Source organism: Morchella importuna (genome assembly GCF_003444635.1).
Source record: "Morchella importuna strain M04M26 chromosome Unknown Morimp01GS001, whole genome shotgun sequence".
NCBI lineage: Eukaryota > Fungi > Ascomycota > Pezizomycetes > Pezizales > Morchellaceae > Morchella > Morchella importuna.
In genome coordinates, this window is record NW_025763398.1 from 2,196,055 (window position 1) to 2,221,103 (window position 25,049).

Consider the following 25,049-nt stretch of genomic DNA (forward strand, 5'->3'; position numbering starts at 1 on the left):
CCCGCTCCCACAATTTTGTACTCATCTCCTGATAGGCAAAACAGACATCATGGATAAAGCAGCTGAGCTCGTCGAGGGCATCAAGAATGTTACTCTTGGGGGAGAGGCCGCGGCCCCTGAGGCTAAACCTACGAGCGTCAAACCTAAAGGCGAAAAGAAGGCAAAGAAGGCTGCAGCGAAGGGTGCTGTCGACGCTACACCATTGGAGGTTTGACGCCAACTTTTTGGAAATTCGACTTCATAGATATTGCTGACCACCTACCCCCTCTCTTATAGCTCGAACCTGCGCCGGAATTCATTCCCCATAGAATCCAGCTTTTTGAGAAGCTCAAGGCCGAATACGACGCTGAAATTGCTGGTATGAGTTCACATCTTATGTTGTTTACGTTTCATTTGTCCTCTGACCTCGCTTTTTCTATAGCAAAACCCCGTGAGGAGATCACGGTTACTTTGCCTGACGGCTCCGTCATCGTGGGAAAATCATGGGAAACCACCCCTGCAGAAATCGCACGAAACATAGCCAAGAGCCTTTTCGAGAAGACTGTGATTTCTAGAGTTGATGGCCAATTGTGGGATATTGAAAGACCACTGGAGAAATCATGTTCTTTAGAATTGCTTGACTTTGAAAACCCAGAAGGTTTGTTTGTCCCTAACCTGTAACTCGCCATATCATGATATAAAAAAACTAATTTATTACAATAGGAAAGCGCGTCTTCTGGCACTCCTCTGCCCATGTCCTCGGTGAGGCTGCCGAGCGCAGGTTTGGATGCCATCTTTGTCTTGGCCCCCCACAGACGACGGTTTCTTCTACGAGATGGGACTCGGCGAAGGCGAGGCTGTCACTGCTGCGGATTACAAGCCACTAGAAACCATTGCGCAGAAGGCTATCAAAGAGAAACAGCCATTCGAGCGTTTGGTAGTTTCAAAAGAAAACTTACTTGAAATGTTCAAGCACAACAAGTACAAGCAGGTCTTGATCGGGTCAAAGGTTCCGGATGGTACTAGTACCACTATTTACAGGTGTGGACCTTTGATTGATCTGTGTGTTGGGCCCCATGTTCCACACACCGGTAGGATAAAGACCTTTCAGGTTATGAAGGTAAGTCTTACATGGGGGTTGCTTATATCCACATTCTCACAAGTTTATATAGAATTCATCGTCTTACTTCCTCGGCGATGCTGCGAATGACTCATTACAACGTATTTACGGTATCAGTTTTCCAGATAAGAAGCAGATGGATGAGCACAAGAAGATGTTAGAGGAGGCGGCCAAGCGCGACCATCGCAAGATTGGAAAAGAACAGGAGCTCTTCTTCTTCCACGAACTCTCCCCTGGGTCATGCTTCTTCCTTCCTCATGGTACAAGAATCTATAACACCTTGGTCGAATTTCTCCGTTCGGAGTACTGGAAGCGCGGCTATGAGGAAGTAATTACCCCAAATATGTATAACTCGAAGCTCTGGGAAACCAGTGGACATTGGCAGAACTATCAGGAGAACATGTTCACATTTGAGGTTGAGAAGGACAAGTTTGGTCTCAAGCCTATGAACTGTCCCGGGCATTGTTTGTTGTTTGGACACCGCGAGAGGAGTTACCGTGAACTCCCATGGCGGGTTGCGGATTTTGGAGTTATTCACCGTAATGAGTTCTCTGGCGCCCTTACCGGATTGACCAGGGTGAGAAGATTCCAGCAGGATGATACCCACATATTCTGTACCGAGGATCAGGTTGGGCAGGAGATTCACGGGCTCTTTGATTTCCTGAAGCATGTCTACGGACTGCTTGGTTTTACTTTCAAGCTGAAACTTTCCACTCGTCCAGAGAAGTTCGTTGGTGATATCGCGACTTGGGATATGGCGGAAAACCAGTTAAAAACCGCTCTTCAGGAGTTCACTGCTGCTGGTGGGGGACAATGGGAACTTAACCCTGGTGATGGTGCTTTCTACGGCCCGAAAATTGACATTACCATCTCTGATGCTCTTCGCCGTGACCATCAATGTGCCACAATTCAACTCGACTTCCAGCTCCCGCAGAGGTTCAAGCTTGAGTACAACACCGGCGAGGTTGTCAAAGCTAAAGATGAGGCGGGCAATGAAGAAGTTTCGCACTACAAGAGGCCCGTCATGATCCATAGGGCTATCTTCGGAAGTGTTGAGCGTTTCATTGCTATTTTGACTGAGCACTTTGCAGGGAAGTGGCCTTTCTGGTTGAGCCCAAGGCAAATCCTCATTATCCCTGTTATGGCTGCTGCGAACGATTACGTCGTAGAGCTCCAGTCATTGTTCAGAGCTAAGCTTATGCATGTGGATATTGATGTTGGTCCGAACACAATGGCAAAGAAGATTAGAACTGGACAACTTCAGCAGTATAACTTCATCTTCGGTATGTCCTCTTCAATAATCACCTTTTATTAGATTTCAAAGGACTAATAATTATCTATTAAAAATAGTTGTCGGCGCCACGGAAAGAGACACGAGGACAGTAAACATCAGAAACAGAGACGACCCGGAGACCCAAGCCAAGGGAGAACTCATCCCAGTTGAAGAGGCTTTAGAGAAGATTTGCAAACTTAGAGATGAGAGGAGGGCTGTCAACTCTATTTAGATAGATCAAAGATATGGTCGTGAATAAATAAAAAATGGGTAGAGGTCTAATACGATCAAAGTCTTGTATCTCGTTCTAAAACAATCTTTTTGTCTGATCAAACAATTCACAAACACACCCATTTGCAATTGCACCGATAAGGAATCACCTGAGTCTCCTGCCGCCGCTCCCAATCTGGTTTGGTCCCAATGGGTGTCCGCATCGCCTTCTCTAATCAATGTTTGGTGTTGCCAATACAGCTATACAGAGATTTAGGAGTTTAATCGTACAATGAACTATGGCTGTATATATTTTGAACATATCCTTAATTATATACAATCTAACAGCTTGTCTGCCTCTGCAAAATCAAACAACGCAAGCATCTCCGCATAATCCGACCTAGGGGCTATTCTCTTATTCCACAATCCTACATTTAGGGAGAGAGAAGAAATCCGAGGCAGCAGCGAAAGCCTTCTTGTAGGTTTCTAGTAAATTGTTAGTTCAGATTTGTTATAGTTAACGACAATTTAGGCTTGTTGTTATTCCTTAAGCTGTTTAACAGATGCCGTTATCCCTCTTATCAAATAATAGATCCCTCATACAAATCTAATTCCTTTGTTCTAGGGGGGTCAGCATCGACAGCTTAAGGGATACTCAACCTTCCAGTGGTTTTTACTAGTAATGGCACTCATTGGTAGTACTTGAGTTACCGATGTAGCGTGTATTAGACATTTTATAATCTACTCTGGTTCTCATGATTACCTGTACTCGTAAATTAAGATACTATTGGTCTTTCGTCCGATTAATATCAAATGTCCCTTGCGGTGAGTTACCAGTGATTAAGCATTGTTGTATCGCGAGTGATTTTCTATGATTTGCGCCGTGAAGATCAGGTGATGGTAGGCTTGGCTATGCTACATATGACCAGGACTAGGGCTAGGGGAAGCAAGCATTTGAGTTACAGCTCCTCCCCCCTCAACATCATCACGAGAAGTTTAAGGCTACTATGACAATCTACTCCTTCTACATATTCGACCGACACTGTGAGTCACAAGAACCTGCTCAAACTGTCTTTATCCTTTCAAGCTTCGAGCGCTACTGACCGCAAATCTATTCTGTTATAGGCGAGTGTATCTACATTAAACAATGGCACCAACAGGATAAGTTTCGGCCTACGTCTTCTGCTGGCCCTTCAGGGACAGACTCGCCAGCTTCTCTCACGGGGGATGGCAAGCGTTCATCTGCTGGCTCTACCCTGTTGCGCAGCAACGATACGAACCCAAGCCGGCCCGGTGGACGGCTAAGCGTCCAGGATGATGCGAAATTGATATTTGGAGTCGTATTCTCGCTACGGAATATGGTGCGGAAGCTCTCAGGACCGTTAGTTATTTAAGTTCTCTCGAGCCCTCCCATCAACCAGTACTGATCACTTTGGATGGTAGCTAGTGAGGATTCTTTTATATCATATCGAACGGGCGCCTACAAGCTTCATTACTATGAAACACCAACAAACCTCAAGTTCGTATTGCTGACAGACGTGAAGATGAACAACCTTCGGGTCGTGTTGCATCAGATATACGTGAATCTTTACGTTGAATTCGGTTCGTTCTCCTGCAAGAATGTGCTGTTGCGTGCGCAGATTAGATAATTAGTTGGCGAACATATATAGTTGTCAAGAACCCTCTTTCTCGTAAGTTACCTCAAAGGTCAACCCTACCAATAAGTTGCTAATATTCTCTCAGCGGTTGAACATCATGGCGGAGAAGGTGTTGCTGTGGAACTTTTCGAGATGGGGTTAGACGGATTTATTGTGAGTACAGCATACGTTCATCAAGTCCTCCCGAAGCCGCAACTAATTCATTTAATCTGTACAGAGAACCATACAGGATTAATATTGGATCAAACGATAAAAATGCCTTGCTATTAATTTGTATTACGGATTGGCGCGATCACTGGAACAAACCGGATTTGCATTGGAGTTAACGGGGAAGCTAGACTTTGATGCACCCCCTGGACATTGCGGCTTTTACTTCTTCGTGCGGCTTTTTCTTGTGCGCGCATCTTGTTCGCTTTCCTGGGCAATCTTAAATGGTAGATTATGCTAGTAAGCTGGATTTTCGAATTTGTGGCCTAGGACACACGCCCAAGGATTGAACTACCTCCCTTGATAGTCGATTCAATAGACTCTTTAAATTATATTTAGATAGAATCTAGAGATTAAGTCAACAAGTTCTAATTATTCCCGTGGTCCCAAGAACAAATCCTTGGTATCCGCACCCCTAGCAACCAGTAACCGTGCCAACTCTTTACACCCGTTATCTGTCGCAACTCGAAGCAAACTTGAACCCAATCTGCCTTTTTCATTGATATCTGCCCCTCTCTCCAGGAGGAATGAAACAGTTTCTTCCCGCCCAGACTTAACAGCCCAGAAAAGAGCACTTTCTCCACTTTGATCTTTTTGAGAGATATCAAAGCCCATATCCAATAGCTGCTCAATTACCGCTCGATGACCGTAGAGCGCCGCCCAGTGAATCAGAGATCCCATAAGGAAGCATTCGGTGTCTTTCCCGTTCTCTAATAATAGCTTAACTAACGGCGCATATCCGCCCCGAACTGCCCAGGAGAGTTCTCTTTCCTCGATTGCGATCCTATGAAGAAGTGGGGTGAGGAGACTTGCAAGACGGTGGTTTGTTTGGAGAAATGAATTGAGGTTATTAGGCTTAAGGCCCCTGGAGATAACGAGGAGGAGTTCGTTAGGAAGTTGTAGTAATGGCATTGCTTGTGTTCTTCTCCACGGGCGTAAATGAAGCTTAAAATCCCGTAAACCGTAAACGGGGGTGATTAGATACTTATACAAATTGTATTCCAAGCACCTTGGCTATGCGTGTACCATCTAAGCTGGCCAGAGAGGTTCCTATGGTACATACGTGTCAATATGGTCTTACCTTCTGAGTCAGAGCGTCGATTGTTTTCGTATGAAAATACTCTAGGTAAGTAATCTGGAGATCTGGTAAATCATTGGTCTCGAGCTCCCGCCCAGGCCCTTATGCCTTAGATATGGCTATCAACCGTGCAGGGATCCCGAATCAGAGATCTAGCTAGATAGCTGGCCCCGCAAGATCTATCTAGTAGCTTCAGGGTAACCTTCAATTCGCGATTGTGCTTGGCGTCAACCTCAACCGCAGACCTAGTGAATTACAGCGTGAACCTCCATAATACTCGAGTCCTTATACCCCTGGTAAGTTATATTTTACCCATCCCACATGCGATGACCGGCTGACCGAGTGACTATGAAGCTTTTCGAAAAAGGCTAGCGACATATAACATCAAAAATGGCCGGTCCCGGAGGAGCTCACCACCCGATCCATATCCACCCAGTTCGCCCTCTCTATGCGATCTCAGCAAAGCTCCTGGGAGCCTCTATGTGGTTCTGGTTGATGTAAGAGCTCAAAAATCCACGATTCGGCTGGGTTGGTTCGAGGCGGGGTATTTGCGGATAAGGTTGCCTGAAGCGCTAACGTAATGAACGTCTTTTAGGTACCGTGCAAAGAAAGATGGGGTAAATTCCACTTGATATCAAATTTGACATTGAGTGTAGTACTAACTTCGTCTACAGGCTGTTCTTCTAGGACTCAAGCACCCTTGGGATCACTAAATGTGACACAATGTGGAGCATTAAGGTATTTATATTTATAACAATTGCCCTCGAGTCCGACCTATGCTGATATTCCATGCTCGACACAGGAACCGTACTAGAACCTCATCATACATACAATGTATATAGATTGCAAAGAATTGCAACTAAACGTGACATAACATTCGTAAAAAGAGTGTACAAAGAACCTTGTGAATCACGGGGCCTGCAACATATAGAACCATAAACCGTAGCGCCTTGTTAGTATCAACAAAAAAATGAAGGTATTAAGCCGATTTTATGAACAAATAATGGTAGACACCCCATGTGTCACCCCCTTGCCATGCGAATAATTCGGCACATGCCTGGAGGCAATTAGTCAGTAAACGTTGTCTCTACCGCTTAGAAGTATATTAGACTACTATTAATACTTACCAGGTAAAAGACCTGCCAGCGGTAGAACCATTTATATTCCTCACCCGCTCCGTATGTCTTTGCCAAGGATGGCAACACCAAGCTCTTGCTTTTGTTTAAGTTCTTCAACCAGTCCTATAATTAACCAATGTAAGTTTCAAAAATTAATCTAGTTATTGGATGAAAGGACGAGGACATACTTCGCAGGTCCTGGCATAATGGTTGCCATTCACATACCACTGATTTTCAATCTTCAAATCCCGTTGAAAGTAGAGAAGTAGGTCTGCCGAAGGCATATTTCCATTATTAAAGAAGTACTTTCCCATCCAGCCATCACTCCCATACTCATACGGAAACTCCCTATGAGCAAATATATGCACAAAAAGCTTTCCGAGAGACTTCAGCCATCGATTTACTTTCCCCATGAGCTTTTCATAGTTCTTCATGTGTTCAAACATCTCAATGGAGACTACTCTGTCGAAAGAAGCTGGGTCGAATTCATGAGTAGCCACATTTGCTGTGACGATAGTCAAATTCATGATTCCTTGCCTCTTCGCTTCGGCGTCGATATATTCTTTCTGGGTCCGGCTATTTGAAAGCCCAGTAACCTCGGATCCAGGGAATCTTTTTGCGAAGTAAAGTGAACATGACCCCCACCCACATCCTAGATCGAGGATTGATTGTCCATTCGACAATTGAGCACGTTCAACATATTTTTCGAGCATGAAAATCTCGGCTTCATCTAGGGTCGTTGAAAGGGTGGGGTAGTAACACGCGGAGTACTTCATCCGTTTTCCAAGGGTATGTTCAAAGACCATAGTGTCTACTTCGTAGTGCTCCTTGTTTGCAATCTCAACGTTTTCGGCAATTGTGCGGGAGCGTAGAGAGTCGATAAGTGCCATCTTTGCAGAAGAAGCTTCCTCAAGGGATCCACCGGCAATACTATTGAGTCGATCTTTAAGCTCAATGCGGATACCCTTTCTGTAAAAGATAATCAGTTAATGAGTAGCTACATGTGTCTGATAGATTGTACATGCCTGATTACTAGCTCTGGCAAGTAGCCATTATCTAGAAGCCATTCAGTAGCCATTATTGAAGGTTGTTGGTGTATAGGTCCTTTGTGTGAGTACAACGAATTGGTTTTTTTTTTTTTTTTTTTTTTTAAAGATGTAATATTTTTATTCACTTCACGACATGGAACATTTGATTTAAATACAAGTATATATAGTCCTACGTATACATATAGCATGTTCACAAGGTTACACTCACATGCAGGGGGGTATATGGACCTTCGATCCCAGGGTCCGATGACGTTAACAATTTTACAGAACGATCATGATTCCCATTAGGCCTATCTTTCCGACTCAAACCGTCCTATCCGCCTTATTAGATACATGTAGGTATAATTAGGCTCGTACATAATGTACGAGGATTCACCCCGGGGCGAGACTATTCCGAGCAGACCGTAAAGTTTAACATCGTTGTTGAGTATCTGCATCTGAAGTCTCAGGAGTCACACAATCTTTACCAGGAAAGTCGAGAATCGGAGCTAGTTGACAGCAGTACATGTACCCGGGGGTGCCGGAAAGTGATGCAACGATCAAATAGTCCATATTCCTCAACAACCAAACTAGCTAACAGAATCTAGAGCCAATATAGTAATTTAGAAGCTAGAGATCCTAGTTATAGTAAGAGTTAATATGAATAGCCATTGCTTCTCCTTTTATTACTGTCTCTTGTCACAAGTTGTTCTTTTGCAGGCTAAAAACCCCAAATCAATGACCTGAAAAAATGCAGACTCTATTCTAGAGACTCATGTATCGTGCATATGACTAAAATATCTATCTTGTTCAAGCATTGTGTTGTGTTAAAAATTGAAATTCTGAGTGCCTTTCCGCGTTGCTAGGTCAAACGTTGCATCACTTTCCGGCACCCCGGATTTACAAGGGGCTGATGATTGAGTCTTGGCACAAGACTCACAAGAGTTAAGGCGAATTACATGTATATGCTCTATCATAGACCTGTGGCTTGAACTCGGACTAAAGTTAGGAAAGATACATGTATATACATGTACGTATTGTATGCCTGTTAAACCCTACGCCTGGACTATTACCTAACTACTAGTACTTGTTTATTTCATCATCTAACAACAAATTTTCCTTGCCCATAACTTATGTAATTCTAATACTGCCAAAGCCCGAACCAAGTCAAAAGTACCAAACAAATACAGGCACAGATATAATACCAATAACGAAGAGAAATATTTAAAAGACAATCTAACTTGCCCCCTTAAGTTCTTTAAGTACAGAAAATATTCCTCAAATACGCATTTCCTGTTCAAGGAGTTTGTATAACTTCCTCTTTTTACTCTTAGGGCTCAGCGTTAACTTGACCTTTCCGATGGCCCTAGCAAGTTGTGGGAGAACATAATGTTCTAAGAAGTATGATGCCACAAAACCTGCTGCTGCAATGCCGACTAAGAAGAACTTGAACGACGTTGCCGTTTCGGTGAGCTGCATCAACCTTGAAAGCCAATCTACTGGGTTTACAAGAAGGTAGGTAGCGAATAGAGCTGTTATTGTTACGGTGAGGACGAAGGGAACTGTAAAGAATTAGAAGATGGCTAACATGTTTTGGACGAGATCGAACTTACGGTTGTTTTGTATTCGTTGACGGAATGGTGGCCCGACACTAAGGATGATACCTGCGAAGATATACTGATAACATGATACTAGGAAAAGAGTGGTATTCTCCGAGTTGATGATGTTTGATTTATCATCATCAATTACCGGAGGTATATACCAACTTTGCCTCTTAACAACCTTAAAGCAAATAAATTGCAGTAAGAATGCTAGAGCAATCTGGCCCAGCAGAGGTGTGAGAACCTTTCTAGACACAAGACTCGCTGTTGGTCTTTTAGGACAAAGTACAGGATAAGGTCCGCTCCATCCCACTGTGGTTCATAATAGTTAGCAACGAAAAAGATACAAGGACGGTTCAACTTACTAAAGACAGCGATAGGAAGAATCAAAAAAAGATCAATAAACAAAAATTGGAAATCGCCAAGATTAGAAGCAGACTTGTAAAGAATACTGACGGATGTAAACTGAATAGCAGAATACAAACTCATGTATTTGAAACAACTGAAGCTTGTAACCAACGCCGCTCTCCCCTCTCTAATGACCTCAGGAACGCAGGAGATATCAAAAACTCTGCTTGTAAAAGGAGCTGCAACAGATGCTTCGGCCTCAGACAGAGAGATCCCAACATCTGCAGCCTTTAATGCACCACAATCATTTGCTCCATCACCACAGAATCCAACACAATAGTCGATACTTTGAAGCTTCTCAACGAGTTCGTGTTTTTCATCTGGTGACATACGTGCAAATACTTGTCCACGCACAAGCATCTATTTATAAGTTAGAATATTTCAATCTCATCTGAATCATGGTAATTCAAAAACTCACGCGATGGAGGACTTCTTGCGGGGCGTAGTCAATAACCCATCTGAAGACCTCGCCGCTGACCGCTAACGAATAACCTCGGAAGTTACTGATCTGGTATGGACCAGAGACGTCTTGGTCTGTTGATAGAGGTGAAGGCATAAGTGTGTGCTCATCAAGTGTATAGATCCTGTTATCGACGCTCTCCCATCGTAACCTCCCGTGCGGATCTCGTGCATCTCCCTCGATGAAATGCGGGACGAATATATGTGTCTCCTTATCTACTAGATTGCACTCCCTCGCAACGCTAATAGCTGTTAAAATATTGTCACCAGTGCACATAACCTTGCGGATAATTGCCTCTCTCAACTCTTCGATAACCCCCGTGGTCTGAGGCTTTAGCTTATTCTCGAAAATGATGAACCCAACAAAATCAAGGTCTTTCTCAGCATCTGTTCGCTTCATCTTTTGGGCCTTTATCCAGCTAAGATTTTCAATGTGTTTAGTAGCACACGCTATAACACGGTATCCGCGATGTGTATAGAATGATAAAAGCTCCTCGTAATCAGGTGGAACTATAGAAGGTCAATTAATACACAGAAAACAATGTCAGATAAAGGATTTGATTACTGACAGCTCTCGGGGCGACATATCTCTTTCATGCATTCTGGGGCACCTTTAAGGTAAACGTTACCACCGGAAGCCCGGAATTGTTTAACAACAACACTAGTACGACGCAGCTGTGAAACAAATTCGAATTGTTTGAATATTCCTAGCTCCAATGGTGAATTCTTCAATAAATTAGCCTAGAAAGTTATGGTTGTTGGCGGCGAGTTTACCTGGCCGGTCAATTCGTCGTGGAATTCGCCACCAGCACTTATCTCCCTTCCATGCGGTGGTCGAACTACTGGGGGCGAAATCCCAAAGGCTGTGCTATCATGCCCATTACCCTCATCTGCGCCGCGTTTTTTACCTTCTCCCTCTTGAAAGGACCACCCTGTGAATTCAAACATCTTTAAATCAAGAGGATCTCCGAGAAGCTCGTCGTCCACAAGCCTTAACGAATGACAGGTTGTCATGGTGTAAAGAACTCCTTCATGGGTTTTGAGATCCGCCGTGGGATCACGCTCGAATGGCCCAGGAAGAAGAGACGGCGCATCCTTCAAAAGTTCAGAGAAACTGGAAATTATAAGTATTAATATTACTCGTAATGGATGATAGATCGTACGTATTATTATGTTTGTCAACAACACGTACGCCAAGTACGTCCAACCCATCTTCTGTTAAGGTCCCAGTTTTATCGAAACATACGACATCTAATTTTCCGCCAACGTTGACCCTCTGTGGGCTGATGCAAAAAATCTTCTTCTTTCTCAGTCGTGAAAGTGCAAAGTTTGTCCCGATACTAAGTGTAGCTGGTAACGCAGGAGGAACCACAATAGTGATGAGATCCAAAGCCCTGACAACTACCAAGTGCCATGCAAGCTATTTACTATTAGCATATTGTGACTTAGACTGAAATTACGCCTCTACTTACGCCGAGATGAACGAAATTTATAAAAGATACCACGAACCCACAAGCGGCAATCAAACCCATCACCGCAATGTAGTAGAATGAGTCGCGATAAAACTTGAATCCTGAAGGCTTTGGGAAAAGCATCGAACGAACCAGGGCACCTTTAGTCGTATTGAATCCCGTTCTGACAACTAATGCAAGACCCACAGCTTCTTCTTCAGCCCCATCCTGGGGTCTCCGGGCCCGTACAATCTTTGTCCCACAAAACAAAAAATGACGGGCTACCTCAGGGCGAATTGAGGATGATGCTAGATCTAATAACCCAAGCGACTCATTTGTACAGGGAACCTTGGAGACGGGTACAGATTCACCGGTCAACATGCTCTCATTCACAATGGCATCACCTGCAAGAAGTATACTGTCGCATGGAAATAAAGATAGTGAAGGATCGGTGATTTCGTAAACATCACCGGGAACCAGGTCCTCTGAAGAGACATAGCGCCCTAGAGGAATAAGTAAGAGGCGATGAATATGGACTATCAAGACTTACAAAATCCGTTTCTCAACACACGAACATCACATACAAAGCGAGATATCTCGCGTAACCTATGCATAGTCTGCAAAATAAGTAATGCGTGGGGTAAAACCCATTCTCGAAAAAAACTCACCGATTTTGTTTCGAGCAGGGTGCTGGTGATACTGAAGGCCGAGATGAGAAATATACAGGCGGCGTAATAGTAGTAATCATCAATTGACCAGAGAACCAAACTAGCAATTTGAAAAACGTAAAAGGGATGGAAGGCCTGAAGAAGATTTGTTCATCAGTTTTTACACCCTCAAATCACAAGGCCTCTCAACTCAAGCAAGGCCGACGAACCTCGTCCAACAAAAGTTGCATAACAGTTTTTTCTTCTATATCTATAACATTTGACCCAAAAACCAAATTCCGCTGCTCTTTCTCATCACCATCAATACCAGACCGAACAGCCCTTACATCGACCCAGTTTGGATCCTTCCAGCTATTATTAAGCATGAATTTGTCCTGTAATGGGTGATAAATAAACCTGATATAACGATAATCCAAACAACGAAGAGAGTTGATCACTGGATCATCATCCTCATCTGGATTAAACGGTATGGCAGAAGACTTCTCATGGACCCCAAAGATCGTAGAGAGGGACTGACCGTAACGGCGTATGTGAATATTTTGGACGCTTAGTTCGTTCCATTGATTTTCAACAACAACCCAATCACATTCTCGGATTGTCGATGGTTTCCCTACCAGCCGTATACGCCAGCGAGGGATCCACCGTAGTAAAAGCCAGCCGATACCTAGAGTGATTGTTGATATAACCAAGTATAGCACATATCCCAATCGACTTGTAGTAAATCCAGCAACTACAATGGTTAGATCTTCTGTAACAATGTAGATTTTCTGTGTTGTTCTGAGGGAATCGCGGTGGAATGCTGAAGAATCCCTATGTTCAAGTAAAGGGTCTTCAGCTGTGACTGAACGATACGAGGACATTCGTCGTAGCGGTGCAATCTCCTCAATATCTCTGTCAACATCTGACGTGTATTCGTCGTCATTCAGAAACACACTACCATCTCTTTCGTCCTCCCAAAGACTCTCTTGGTCATCACCGCGTTCCGGCTGGTAGAAAGAGTAGCTGACATTTGAATCCGCTCTCGAACGGCGGCGGTGCTGGAAGGAGGATACGCTCGATGCAAGACTTTCAGAGGTAGGACCAGCAAATACCTAGATATATTAGGACTGAGTAACACGAAAGGTAAGCAGGGGTAATACTTCATCTTGTGCCATTTCAACCTCGCTGTAAAAGCTTGCATTGCTGACATTTGAGTCTCTGCGGTAAAGCCCAGGTCTTCCGTGAGTGTCTTGAGCTCGACCATTCTCCATCGATCTACCTTCATGTCCACTCCGTCGACGGGAATGAGAGCGGGAGTCTCCCATCTTGTGAGGAAATTCGCGTTTCGAACGAGATCCGGGATTTTTTTTCTGGGGTAGAGCTAGTAAGGTTCGATGGTTGGGTAAGAAGTGAGGCGAGACGAGAAGCCTGGCGGCAAAGTATCTAGAATTTCGTTGCAATGAGAGCACAGAGCCCCTGTAGAATATGTAGAATACTAGCTGTAGGTACATGCACATTTATGTACTAGCGACGCCGACTAAAACTCCAGGAACCGCTGAGTCATCATTATTGCTAGGCTGCTTATGGGACTCCTCACTTCGCTCCTCCCAAGGCTAGAGTAGGCCGCTCATAAGACGTTTCGCCTCACTCTTTCCAATGCTGCATCATTATGTAGAGTAATACCCCGGGTATTGCTACTGAAGCACAGTGCAGCTCGTGTTAGTGCACGGTATATCGGGTCCGACTCTTTTACGAAGCAACAGCCCTCTGAAAACCTCGTTACAAAGCCATTTCCCACTAGTTCCAACCAGGAGTAAAACGAAAGTCGGACCCAATAAAAAATCCAGCAAGTGCAAGTACCATGCCAGCTGGTGTTACTATCGCGAAGGGTGGTGGGCGGCCTAGATGTACCAGTAAGAATAAAAGACGATGTAGTTGTAGAATTATAGATCATAGTTTACGTTTCTACTATGTACAGCCGCATTCGAAAAGTACTGGCACCCTACTATATTGAGTCGTTCATGAATTGTAGCCCACCAAAATCCATGGCACTCGCGCATACTCAACTTATTGATAGGTATGACCGCAATAGAGTCATGGCAGCTCTCTCTGGCAATTGTCTCGAATATGAGGGTTGAAAAGCAGAAAGAACTGCCTCGTGAGCTTGGCTCGGAGGTGCCAATACTTTTCAAATGCGGCTGTACATGTAGTCTTCATTTATAGCTATCCCCCAACTACCCCTTCCCGTAGAGAGCGTGCTGAGAGTTCGTACATACCTTCAGCAGACTCTAGGTGAAGCGGTAAGGAAATGATTATTTTACATTTTTCCTTTCCTTTCCTTTCCATCTTTTAGAGGTTTCGGGCTCTAGTCTTATATGTACTTCGACTAATCATTATAAATATATTAAACAGTGAACGACCTACTTGCGCGGCCGAGTTTCAACTTAATCACATGACCTATGGGTAACGCAAAAAACCTGTTAAATAGCGTCACGTGAGTAAGTCGAAACTCGGCCGCGCGAGTACAAGTACATGAAGACAATTCTACTCTCATATTGGCATGGATCCTAGATTATCCAGTGCGTAACCTAGTGAAAGAACCCTAGAGTTTTCATAGGTTCTAATTTGGTACTGTACTGACTTGATACTTCATAGAGTCTGGCTTGGTGCTAATCATGGAGTATGATTCGGTTAGAAAAGTTATTATCCCAATAACGGCCTGGCCAGCTTGATAGCCCGTGACTCTTAACCTTGGGCCCCTCCAACCAACTTTTACGTCTTGGCTACGACCCGTGCTATGACATAGAGATCTGCCGAACTTATTCTAATTAGGCTAGCTCATCCAATGCTTTAAATCTTATCAGATGATTGCGGCTGCAGATATGTCCATCTAGAAAGTTTCCCCCGCCACCCCACCAACCGACCTGCATCCTACAGCAACACTGCTGATATCGATACATCTGCGACCATGACTCTTTCAACTCTTCCTGGGAAGCCAAATAAGAAGGGTGTTTCTCTTGCCCCGGAGCGCGAACGATACATGCAAGCGTGCGCAGACGTCGCACACCATCTCATCCAGCTTCATGAGGAAGACAATGGAGGGAAAGATGTCAATCTAAACGCCTTGAGAGGCCAAATTTCAAAGAAATACAAGCTGAAGATGATTCCACCACTCACGGCGATCATTGCAGCTATTCCAGAGCACTATAAGAAATATATCGTTCCAAAGTTAATAGCGAAGCCGATTCGTATGTTTACCTAAGACCTACTTGAAGGATTTACTTATGGTTTCAGGTACAAGCTCCGGAATAGCCGTCGTTGCAGTTATGTGCAAACCACACAGGTGCCCACACATCGCTTACGTTAGTGATTCTCCCCGCAGGTCTTTGTTCATCGTCATTTATATTCTTACGTTCTTATAGACAGGAAATATTTGTGTTTACTGCCCTGGGGGACCGGATTCCGACTTTGAATACAGTACCCAATCGTATACTGGTTACGAACCTACATCAATGAGAGCCATTCGTGCTCGTTACGACCCTTTTGAGCAGGCTAGGGGTCGTGTTGACCAACTGAGGCAACTAGGACATAGCGTTGATAAGGTTGAGTATATAATCATGGGGGGAACATTTATGTCACTTCCCGAAAGCTATCGGGATGGGTTTATTGCAAGTTTGCACAATGCCTTGTCTGGTTATACGGCAGAGAATGTTGACGAAGCTGTGCAGTGAGTATGGGATATTTCCCTCGGTTCTAGGTTTTCCTTATCTAATACACTAGCTTAGATTAGGAGAGCAGTCTCAAACCAAATGTGTCGGAATCACAATCGAGACTAGGCCGGATTATTGTCTGGATCAGCATTTGAGCTCCATGCTCCGATACGGCTGCACAAGACTGGAAATCGGTGTCCAGAGTCTCTACGAAGATGTCGCTCGAGATACAAATCGTGGCCATACCGTGAAGGCCGTGTGCGAGACCTTTAGGTTGGCCAAAGATGCCGGTTACAAGGTTGTCTCACATATGATGCCCGATTTGCCTAACGTTGGCATGGAAAGAGATCTCTACCAATTCCAGGTATTTACATCTGACCCTTATCTTCTTACTCAACGGATTAGTTTTAAGAGTATCTAGGAATATTTTGAGAACCCGGATTTTAGAACGGACGGGTTGAAGATTTACCCTACACTGGTTATCCGTGGAACTGGCCTATATGAACTCTGGCGAACAGGTCGATACAAAAATTACACACCCAACGCTCTTATCGATCTCGTAGCTCGTATCTTAGCCTTAGTACCGCCATGGACCCGTATCTATCGAGTGCAACGCGATATCCCCATGCCTCTCGTTACATCCGGTGTCGAGAATGGAAATCTCCGCGAACTGGCTTTGAGCAGAATGAAAGACTTCGGCACTACCTGTCGTGACGTGAGAACCCGAGAAGTTGGTATACAGGAAATTAAGAATAAAGTTCGACCTGATCAAGTCGAATTTATCAGGAGAGACTACACAGCAAATGGAGGATGGGAAACCTTTCTCAGTTATGAGGACCCAAAGCAGGATATATTAATCGGGCTTCTCAGGCTGAGAAAATGCTCGGACAGAACCTTTAGGCCAGAGCTTACAGGACAGCCGACGAGTCTTGTAAGAGAACTACATGTGTACGGTTCTGCTGTGCCTGTACATAGCAGGAACCCGAAAAAGTACCAACATCAGGGATATGGGACATTGTTGATGGAGGAGGCCGAGAGGATTGCAAGAGAAGAGCACGGGAGCAAGAAGATCAGCGTGTAAGTGAAATATTTTGTCACCGAAATACGGGATCAACACAAGTACTGACAACTAGTTTAAACAGAATCTCCGGTGTGGGTGTCAGGAAGTATTACGCAGGTCTCGGATACTTTTTGGATGGGCCGTATATGTCCAAAATGTTGGATTACGATGATGAATCAGATGACGAATTTTAAACAGTATATTTCATTCCTTTACTATTCATGTATTTATATATATGAGCGCAGATTACTAGGAGTTTTCGCTTAAAAAAAGTTACTTAATGCATCTTAGTGAGCAAAGATCCAGGATAGCCCATTTATCTACATGTATCAATGTCTGCCATCTCAGTATATGACGATCATATTCCTAATTTTCGTAGTACGTGGTTTCGGAACCTTTAAACCTATATTCCGCTCTCAGGGTTCTGCTTCAAAAGCCAGGGTTAGGTCTGTTTTGGCGTTTTGGGTACGAGACTAATCTAAAAGCGACGTTACATGTCCTACCTAACCTTGGATACCGACAGCCCCTACCCGGTACAACAACAAACATTAGAGATTACCATGAATGTTGTTTTAAAAGTGAATTTGTGAATTTGCCAAAAACACTAGCAGTGAAGCTATGACTAACTTGAAGGCATGGGAAAGTGGGAGGGGGGGGGAGTAATATTCGAGGATTGCGACCAAAGGGTAGAGTTTGCTAGCGACAATGCGCCCTGCGAAAGATTTACACGGACGCGGTTGGATCCAGCAAGGTCGGGTCTATATAGGTCCATAAAATCAAGCCATTAGAACGAGTGATTCTTTGTGAAGACTTGGCATCAGTGCCTGTCAGTCAATAGAACGAATAAGCGTTGTCTTTAATTCCATGTAGCAATAGATGTCTAGATATATTGCATAAAACTTGGCTTAGAAATCATCTCCCTAAGATAGCGGGTTTAGGAAATCTCTCGGGGTTACCATATGGCTGTTGATTCCAAGAAATATACATGTCGTAGCGCAGATTCAGGATTGCGTGCTCACCAGACCTATTGATATCAGGATTATCATTAGCACCCCTGTTATCAGCGTTGCATGTAAATAGTTATCTGCATACCATTTTGATGTTGTGTTCTATGACGCGGATCACGTCAATTCAACAAATACTAATAACGGAGTTATTGTCTTGTATATCTGGAGTCTGTAACCGCACTAAGTGCTACGGTTTTCTAGACAACCCATCACTATGACTTTATCCCAACATGTTTCAGAGGAAGAACAATCGCTGTTTTGCGCTAGACCGCCTTTATGGCCATCTTCATTCTCAAATTCACCAACTCTCGGATATGGTTCTACGGATATAGGGTCTTACCCAAAAGACAAGACCAGCGGTGAAACGAAATTAGTCAACCAAGATGATGTGCCAGAAGATGCTGCAGTTGGTAGAAATTTGGGCTGGACATCTGCTGTTATGATGATATTTTCTCGAATGATTGGAAGTGGAGTATGTTTATATAGAGAGGCTTAATTCTGATGCTCCTTTAATGGCTTGTTATAACATTATTAGGTTTTTGCGACACCGGGAACGATATTGGTTACAGCTGGTAGTCCGGGAATGAGCTTAGTGCTATGGACTGTAGGTGGCCTTATTCAAAGAATCTGGGGGATCTAGGTTGCCATATATTCATATTTCTGACCTCATAAACCTAAAGCTCGGATCACTAATCAGCTTCTGCGGTTTGGCTGTTCTGTTAGAGTTCGGCACGATGCTTCCAAAGAGTGGAGGAATTAAGGTAAGAGAATACATGGTTTAGCTCTAACTCCAATGTCAAAAGTTCGACTTACCTATTACCTTCTTAGCTATATCTCGAGTATGTTTATCAAAAACCAAGATTCCTAGCCAGTACAGTGTTCGCAATTCAAGCATTACTCCTCGGTATTACTGCGAGTAACTGTATAGTATTTTCACAATACATACTATATGCCTTGAATATAGAGCGAACTGCCTGGAATCAGAAATCACTTGCTGTCGGTGTTATTATTCTGGTGACCTTAATTCATGGGTATTCTCTTAAAACAGGTAACCACTATAATGCATGCATCTAGAGAGAACGCTTACTTAACTGTTTAGGGATATGGATTCAAAACACATTAGGATTTATAAAAATGTTTCTGCTACTGTTCATGGTTCTGACGGGGTTTACCGTACTCATCACTGGCAGAACTCGATCTGGGCCTTCTCAACTAGAATTATCACGAATTTTTGAAGGTACCGAAACAAACTTAAGTTTATTATCGATGGCGTTGTTTAAAGTTCTATATTCATTCTCTGGTTATGGAAATGTGAACAACGTGATGAACGAAGTCAGGAACCCTGTTAGAACTCTGAAGTCAGCAGCCCCCGTGGCAGTGATAATAGTGGCAGGGACATACCTACTTATCAATTTGGCATATTTCTCTGTGGTGCCCATTGAGGAAATTAAGGAATCTGGGCAGCTTGTCGCAGCTTTGTTTTTCACTCGTGTCTTCGGATATACTGCGGGGAGAGTATTGCTTCCGGGCTTGATTGCTATAAGTGCCCTAGGGAATTTATTCGTGGCTATTTACTCTGAATCTCGCATTAACCAAGGTACATATTACACGAACTAATCCCAGAGATACTCACAATCTGGTTCTCTAGTCGTTCTTACTTACATTCTATACTTCTATAGAAATAGCCCGCCAGGGGTTTTTCCCATACGCCTCAATCATTGCCTCGAATAGGCCGTTTAATTCTCCCTTGGGTGGCCTCATAGTTCATCTAGTCCCTTCAATTCTTATGATAACACTTCCTCCGGCAGGGGATATCTACGCATTTATTTTGGATGTTGTTGGATATCCTGCACAGTTCACATCGATTGCAATTGCAGTTGGCCTACTTCTTCTCAGAAAGCGGGAGCCACATCTTAAAAGACCTTTCAGGGCTTGGAGTCTGGCGGTATATGTTCAAATCTTAGTTTCATTGGCCTTACTGCTATCGCCGTTTATGAACACAAAAGAAGGCAAGGGGGACACAAGCTTTTGGTAAGTTATTATCTTCCCACTTCTAGTCCTGCTCGCGTGGGGGGGTGGTTCTAACATTTCAATTTTATTTTGTCAGGTACGGGACTTATGCTGTGGTTGGGACATCAATGTGAGTTCCCTACATTTTTCTTGCATAGAGCTTGCTAACGCAGAACTCTCTGTAGCTTGGCATTTTCCTTCCTGTACTGGTTTGTATGGATCAAACTTCTACCTTGGTGGAAAGGATATACATTGGAACAAGAAGTTGGTGTTTTAGATGATGGAACAACTGTGAAGCACCTAGTTAAGTTGTATCAGTGATAGATATGTTTTTACTGCAGCTGAGAAAGGACCGAGTTTATTATAAACCCAAGGATATATATATAGGCTTAATGATAGTAGTTTTCATTTTTATCTCGGTGTGGTACGCGTTCAAGTTTGAATACATGTGTCTATAAGCATGATTGAGGTCACATGGGGGAGTATAGATTCAAATCAATATCAGAATTGGTTATAAAAGTTATTTCTTTCCCGTCAATAACTCTACTAGCGGACAGATAAAATAACTTGTGCCCATACTCATGAAATAATTTGGGGAAGGGTAAAGAATAATTCACTTGACATTTTGGAAAAGTGCATATATATAATGCTTTTACCGATCGCATACGTCATTAAAATAAATTGTTGTAAACAGTCAGCTTGGTGGTGGGTAGGATACATGTGTACGCGATCATAGAGGGTCACTCAGTGTTCTGAATCATGGAGTATCACTCAGCATGGGACAGTTGCTCTGGTTACTCTAGTTTATCCGTGGTTCCCAGCGGGCCGGACGATCTCACTAATAGACAGGATCCAGGGCATTTCGTACCATCCGAGATCGTTAGTTTTTATCTAATTACTACTGGGCTTACCGATCTTATAGTTTTGGGCGTGGGGCGCTGAACTCGGGGTTTGTGCTGTCATCAAATACATGAGGATTTAAGAACATTCTTTATGAAGCTATGTTTTATGTTTGGGGGTTTCCTCAGATCTGTGGGTGGCTGGACGTCGCCTGTGGAAAGAATCAAAAAAAGAAAGAAAAATTCCATACTTTATTTAACCTCTAACCGGCCCTTAGATAAATCCTGCTAAAACACTTATGATAGAAATACATTACAAATACATTGAACTCCTATATTAGCCGCCTGCTACAACAGCAAGTCCGTCATAAACACGCCTTCTCACATCTACAAAGCTGCCCTTGCCCTTTCCTCTCCTTAGCATACCGCCACCTCCGTCCTCGATGATAACATTTCCTACGCCACCTTTCCTCACTGCTACTACTCCATCAATTAATAAGGTTCCCTCTCCCCGGAACTCCGCTGTAAGCCCATCATCCAGCAGCACTCGTCTTAAGTCCGCAAGACGGATATCGCCAACATGGATAGGCTGCGCAACGCTTCTTGTCGCAGCGGCAAGGACTGGAGGAAGTACATCAAGCACCAGGTTTTGTGCCTTCTTTTCGCCTTCAGCGTCAGGGGATGCCTCAGTCTTCAATTTCTTCATTCCTCGCTCTTCCGCGTCTGTGGAGCCGGCTTTGCTATCTTCTGCACGCATGAGATGCCCAACAACATGAACGACTCCCAAACCGCGTACGTTCTGCCATTTGAGACCACGGACTAGGTTTTCAGAGAGCTTCACAGTCCAGGCGTTGGTGTCTACACTAGCATTGACCTTTATGCCGATGGATGGCATGTATACATCTGTCCCAGTCGTACTATCCCCGCGGCCTGCGATGCCACGACCGCTAAGGAGATGTCTACAGTCATTGCCGAGCGATTTGGTCTCCACTTCCCGGCCGCCAATAAGTATGAGTTTCCGGGGTTTAATGAGTGGTAGCAACATGCGAAGGGAACGCGAGTCATGGAGGCCGGAGAAGTCAATAAATGAGACGCGGACTCTCATTTCGACCTCAACCGTAGAAAATGTGACTTTACTTGGCATAGTCAATAGCGCTTCCTCATCTTCGCCATCATCTTCCTCCGGCTCATCTTCTTCTGGCTCACCGTCGTCGGGTTCGTAGCCGTCGTCATCGCCACCGCCTGCAGTCCCCTTCTTGAATTTGCCCATTTTTCTTTTCTTTCCAGCATCTGCGGCGCCTCGTGATAGACGCCTTGCGGCTGTGCCGGCCTTCTGCTCCTCGTCCCATTTTCTTTTCTTTCCCATAACGCGCTCCTCTTTCGCGTCTACTTCGTCGATGGCATCTTCTTCAGCCTTTTCTTCGGCGCGCATGTATTCCTCTGCTCGTACAACCTCACCGTATTCGTCGACCCTTCTTCGCCGCATCACGAAGGGGAACATACGGTTACGGCCCTTTGCACCGCGGACGTCGTAGTCATATACATTGTTGCCTCGGAGGAGGATGTTGACTCCAATTTCGACCTTTCCGCCTGCATACCCTGCTGGATTCGCACCGCCGAGCATTACAGTTGCGGCGGAGATCTTCTTGCTATTGGCAGTGGTGAGAGCCTTTCCTTGCCTCTCAGAGTCAGAGTCGTCGTCCGAAGAAGAGGAAGCATCATCATCATCGGCTTCAGCGGCGTTTGGCAGCCCAGAAGAAGAGACGAGAGATGCATGTTGGGAGGTGAGGGCAGCTTGAGCTGCCATATGCCGTGTATATGAGTCGAGCTCTTCGCCTTCAAGAACGACACGGTGGGGGATCTGTAGGGTTAGCTGTGTTTCCCATGCCAATAATAAGAGGTGGCCTTACGTCAACATGAGCCTTTTTTCCATTCATGAGAATTTCTTGTCCAGCAACTGGCTTTTTCTCTTCACCGCCATACCCGGCACCTTCTTTCCATTCATCCCAGAGATCACCGGCCCAGCCAACTTTACCGTCTGCGCGCTCAGTCAAAACTACTAGGTTCTTTTCGTCGCTGGCTAGTTTAATAAGGACTTCTTTACTGAAGCCCCACCCTAAACTCGAATCTGATGCAATGATGACCCTACCACGCTCACTGCCATCGTTGAGAACTCTCGACAAGTGACCCTGTGTTGAGATCAGGTTAAGGTGTGTGAAATCAAATGGCCCCGCCTTGTTGCCATCCTTGCCGTTCTTATCATCGTTGTTTCCTCCTCGATTGCCTCTCTTCTCCCCACCGGCAATGGCTTCAAACTCCCTCACGACTCCTTCGTCCATCCACTCCAACATACTTCCAACAACCTGTCCTAACCTTTTGACACGCCTTCCAGCCAGGTAAAGACCTATACCTTTCCCCTTTGCCCTTGATGAGAGCACTGGGTCTTTCCGCCACGCGTGTTCTAGTAGATAGACAAGCTCTAATACTCTTCCCACAGAATCCGTGGGAATGAGCACAGTTCCTCCTCTCTCTAAGGCTGTCTTTCGAATAGCTGTAAGAAGCATCTCATCTCTCTTTTTTCTTCCTCCCGCAATGTTTGTGACCTCCGAGTTCTTAGAGCTACATACAAGTGCAGTAGGCCTCCCCAAAGTCTCGACAGGTACACCACCACCAGATAGGAACGCCGCGGCGCGAAGACAGTTCTCACGGGAATGGTTCCAGTCCACAGCATAAACAATCGATTCTTGCGCCTGCTGAATCTTCCATATTGTCCCGCCTAACGTATGACCAGCTGAATACGCCGTTATGGTAATACTCCCCAGTTTCCCACTCACGCGCGCCGCCGCCGAGTGCAGTGGTGTTGGTTGTGAGTATTTTAGTGTTATTATACGTGTGCAGTACGAATCGATCTCAGCGCTGGTTGGCGGAAGCTTCAGTGCGCCCTCTAGAAGTTCGCCGGAACTACCTGCGGGTGGTGCGCTAAAATCTTCGGCTTTAATCGAGGCAGAGGAGGTTTCTAGGAGATGAGTTGATGCTATTGGAGTGGAAAGATATAGGTCTTGCAAGAGGAGGCGACCGAGGTTGGAGACCGGAAAGGTACTGTATACGGGAATCGAGGAAAAGTTGGGTATGTGTTTACAGGCGTGGGCATATGCTCCCATGTGCGAAAGTGTCGGATGCGTGAGTAGGATCAGGTCGATGGACGGTGTATACCTAATACGAAATTCAAATCAACATTAGCTAGTCCTCCCACAAGCTTCTTCCAGGCCAATGAAGCTCACCGCTCCAGCTCCGTGAGCATTCCCACGTCAAAAGTCTCATCCCAACCCACATCAACGAGGATCTTGATTCCATTGTCCAGTTCTAGCAAACTCTGACAAGCCGAGGAGTCCGACTGGGCCCCCAGCAGCGGTGTGAAATGGAACATTGTTAACGTTCGTGTAAGGTGGGTGGGTGGTGTTGCTGGCTAACCGCACACACACCTCTTCGTCTAGCGAATGTTTTGAGGCTCTCAGTCGCGAAACGGTGAACGTGCAGGGTTACCCGGAACGACGCGCAAAGACCTACATTGCTATCACGGCACGTGTTCTAGAGTATACTACCTAGTATATGAATGGAAGTCATAATAATATCTCTTAATTACTTGAAGGCTACATGTACTCTACTAAAAATTCGATTGCCCTGTCCTGAAAACCCACTTGGGGCCGCTTTTGATACTATTAAGGTACGTCCGTAAACTACATGCATAACACCTTGTAAGCATCCCATTCCCCAGGTGACGATCCATCCAGCATCCAAGCCCATGTCCGCACCTTCATTGCCTGCAAACATAATAGGAGAAAGACGAAAAGAAAAGGAAAACTCAGTCAGTCAAACGTTTTGTCTTCAAAACAAAGAAAGAAAACCCCCTACACCCCTCCCCCTTATTTTACACAATATTCCCCATTCCGAAAGAAAAGAAAAGAGAAAAGCCATCGTAAAGTAACAAATGTTAAAGAAGAGGATAAAAGAAAAAACAAATAAGGAACATTCCAAATCCAGTCTACCAGACCATTTTCGCAACAGCTTCCCAACAAACTGAATTCAAATTCCTCCAATGAACTTTCTAGTAGTAGTAGAAATAGTAGTTTTAGTAGCAGTTAACAGTTAGAAAAAAGTAGACAAAATGATAAGAAACAAAGCCAAC

At 44.5% G+C, this 25,049-nt stretch overlaps 8 protein-coding genes across 8 annotated transcripts; 4 read left to right on the top strand and 4 right to left on the bottom strand.

Moving 5' to 3' along the window:
* Positions 1-49: 49 nt before the first annotated feature.
* Positions 50-2,604, top strand: LAJ45_00550 (uncharacterized protein; the record flags this gene model as incomplete). The annotated part of the gene is made up of 7 exons (XM_046110151.1): positions 50-208; positions 277-358; positions 422-637; positions 703-741; positions 795-1,099; positions 1,152-2,382; positions 2,450-2,604. The coding sequence occupies 7 exons, from the start codon at positions 50-52 to the stop codon at positions 2,602-2,604; spliced, it is 2,187 nt and encodes a 728-aa protein (XP_045976844.1).
* A 985-nt stretch (positions 2,605-3,589) lies between these two features.
* Positions 3,590-4,475, top strand: LAJ45_00551 (uncharacterized protein; the record flags this gene model as incomplete). The annotated part of the gene is made up of 6 exons (XM_046110152.1): positions 3,590-3,626; positions 3,708-3,963; positions 4,030-4,184; positions 4,253-4,273; positions 4,326-4,393; positions 4,458-4,475. The coding sequence occupies 6 exons, from the start codon at positions 3,590-3,592 to the stop codon at positions 4,473-4,475; spliced, it is 555 nt and encodes a 184-aa protein (XP_045976845.1).
* A 344-nt stretch (positions 4,476-4,819) lies between these two features.
* LAJ45_00552 (uncharacterized protein) lies at positions 4,820-5,359 on the bottom strand (the record flags this gene model as incomplete). Its single annotated transcript, XM_046110153.1, has 1 exon — positions 4,820-5,359. The coding sequence occupies one exon, from the start codon at positions 5,357-5,359 to the stop codon at positions 4,820-4,822; it is 540 nt and encodes a 179-aa protein (XP_045976846.1).
* Positions 5,360-6,504: 1,145 nt separating this feature from the next.
* LAJ45_00553 (uncharacterized protein) lies at positions 6,505-7,721 on the bottom strand (the record flags this gene model as incomplete). The annotated part of the gene is made up of 4 exons (XM_046110154.1): positions 6,505-6,582; positions 6,653-6,766; positions 6,832-7,612; positions 7,669-7,721. 4 exons carry the CDS (start codon positions 7,719-7,721, stop codon positions 6,505-6,507), a joined length of 1,026 nt encoding a protein of 341 aa, XP_045976847.1.
* Positions 7,722-8,949: 1,228 nt separating this feature from the next.
* On the bottom strand, positions 8,950-13,562 carry LAJ45_00554 (uncharacterized protein; the record flags this gene model as incomplete). The annotated part of the gene is made up of 12 exons (XM_046110155.1): positions 8,950-9,233; positions 9,285-9,584; positions 9,638-10,040; positions 10,099-10,649; positions 10,709-10,865; positions 10,914-11,253; positions 11,303-11,559; positions 11,612-12,093; positions 12,141-12,207; positions 12,259-12,393; positions 12,468-13,349; positions 13,398-13,562. The coding sequence occupies 12 exons, from the start codon at positions 13,560-13,562 to the stop codon at positions 8,950-8,952; spliced, it is 4,023 nt and encodes a 1,340-aa protein (XP_045976848.1).
* Positions 13,563-15,205: 1,643 nt separating this feature from the next.
* Positions 15,206-17,201, top strand: LAJ45_00555 (uncharacterized protein; the record flags this gene model as incomplete). The annotated part of the gene is made up of 6 exons (XM_046110156.1): positions 15,206-15,485; positions 15,532-15,599; positions 15,660-15,964; positions 16,023-16,311; positions 16,369-17,024; positions 17,090-17,201. The coding sequence occupies 6 exons, from the start codon at positions 15,206-15,208 to the stop codon at positions 17,199-17,201; spliced, it is 1,710 nt and encodes a 569-aa protein (XP_045976849.1).
* A 1,027-nt stretch (positions 17,202-18,228) lies between these two features.
* Positions 18,229-20,345, top strand: LAJ45_00556 (uncharacterized protein; the record flags this gene model as incomplete). The annotated part of the gene is made up of 8 exons (XM_046110157.1): positions 18,229-18,486; positions 18,550-18,618; positions 18,695-18,775; positions 18,843-18,918; positions 19,297-19,611; positions 19,694-20,045; positions 20,122-20,154; positions 20,210-20,345. 8 exons carry the CDS (start codon positions 18,229-18,231, stop codon positions 20,343-20,345), a joined length of 1,320 nt encoding a protein of 439 aa, XP_045976850.1.
* An 855-nt stretch (positions 20,346-21,200) lies between these two features.
* Positions 21,201-24,290, bottom strand: LAJ45_00557 (uncharacterized protein; the record flags this gene model as incomplete). The annotated part of the gene is made up of 3 exons (XM_046110158.1): positions 21,201-22,724; positions 22,774-24,076; positions 24,145-24,290. The coding sequence occupies 3 exons, from the start codon at positions 24,288-24,290 to the stop codon at positions 21,201-21,203; spliced, it is 2,973 nt and encodes a 990-aa protein (XP_045976851.1).
* Positions 24,291-25,049: the final 759 nt, after the last annotated feature.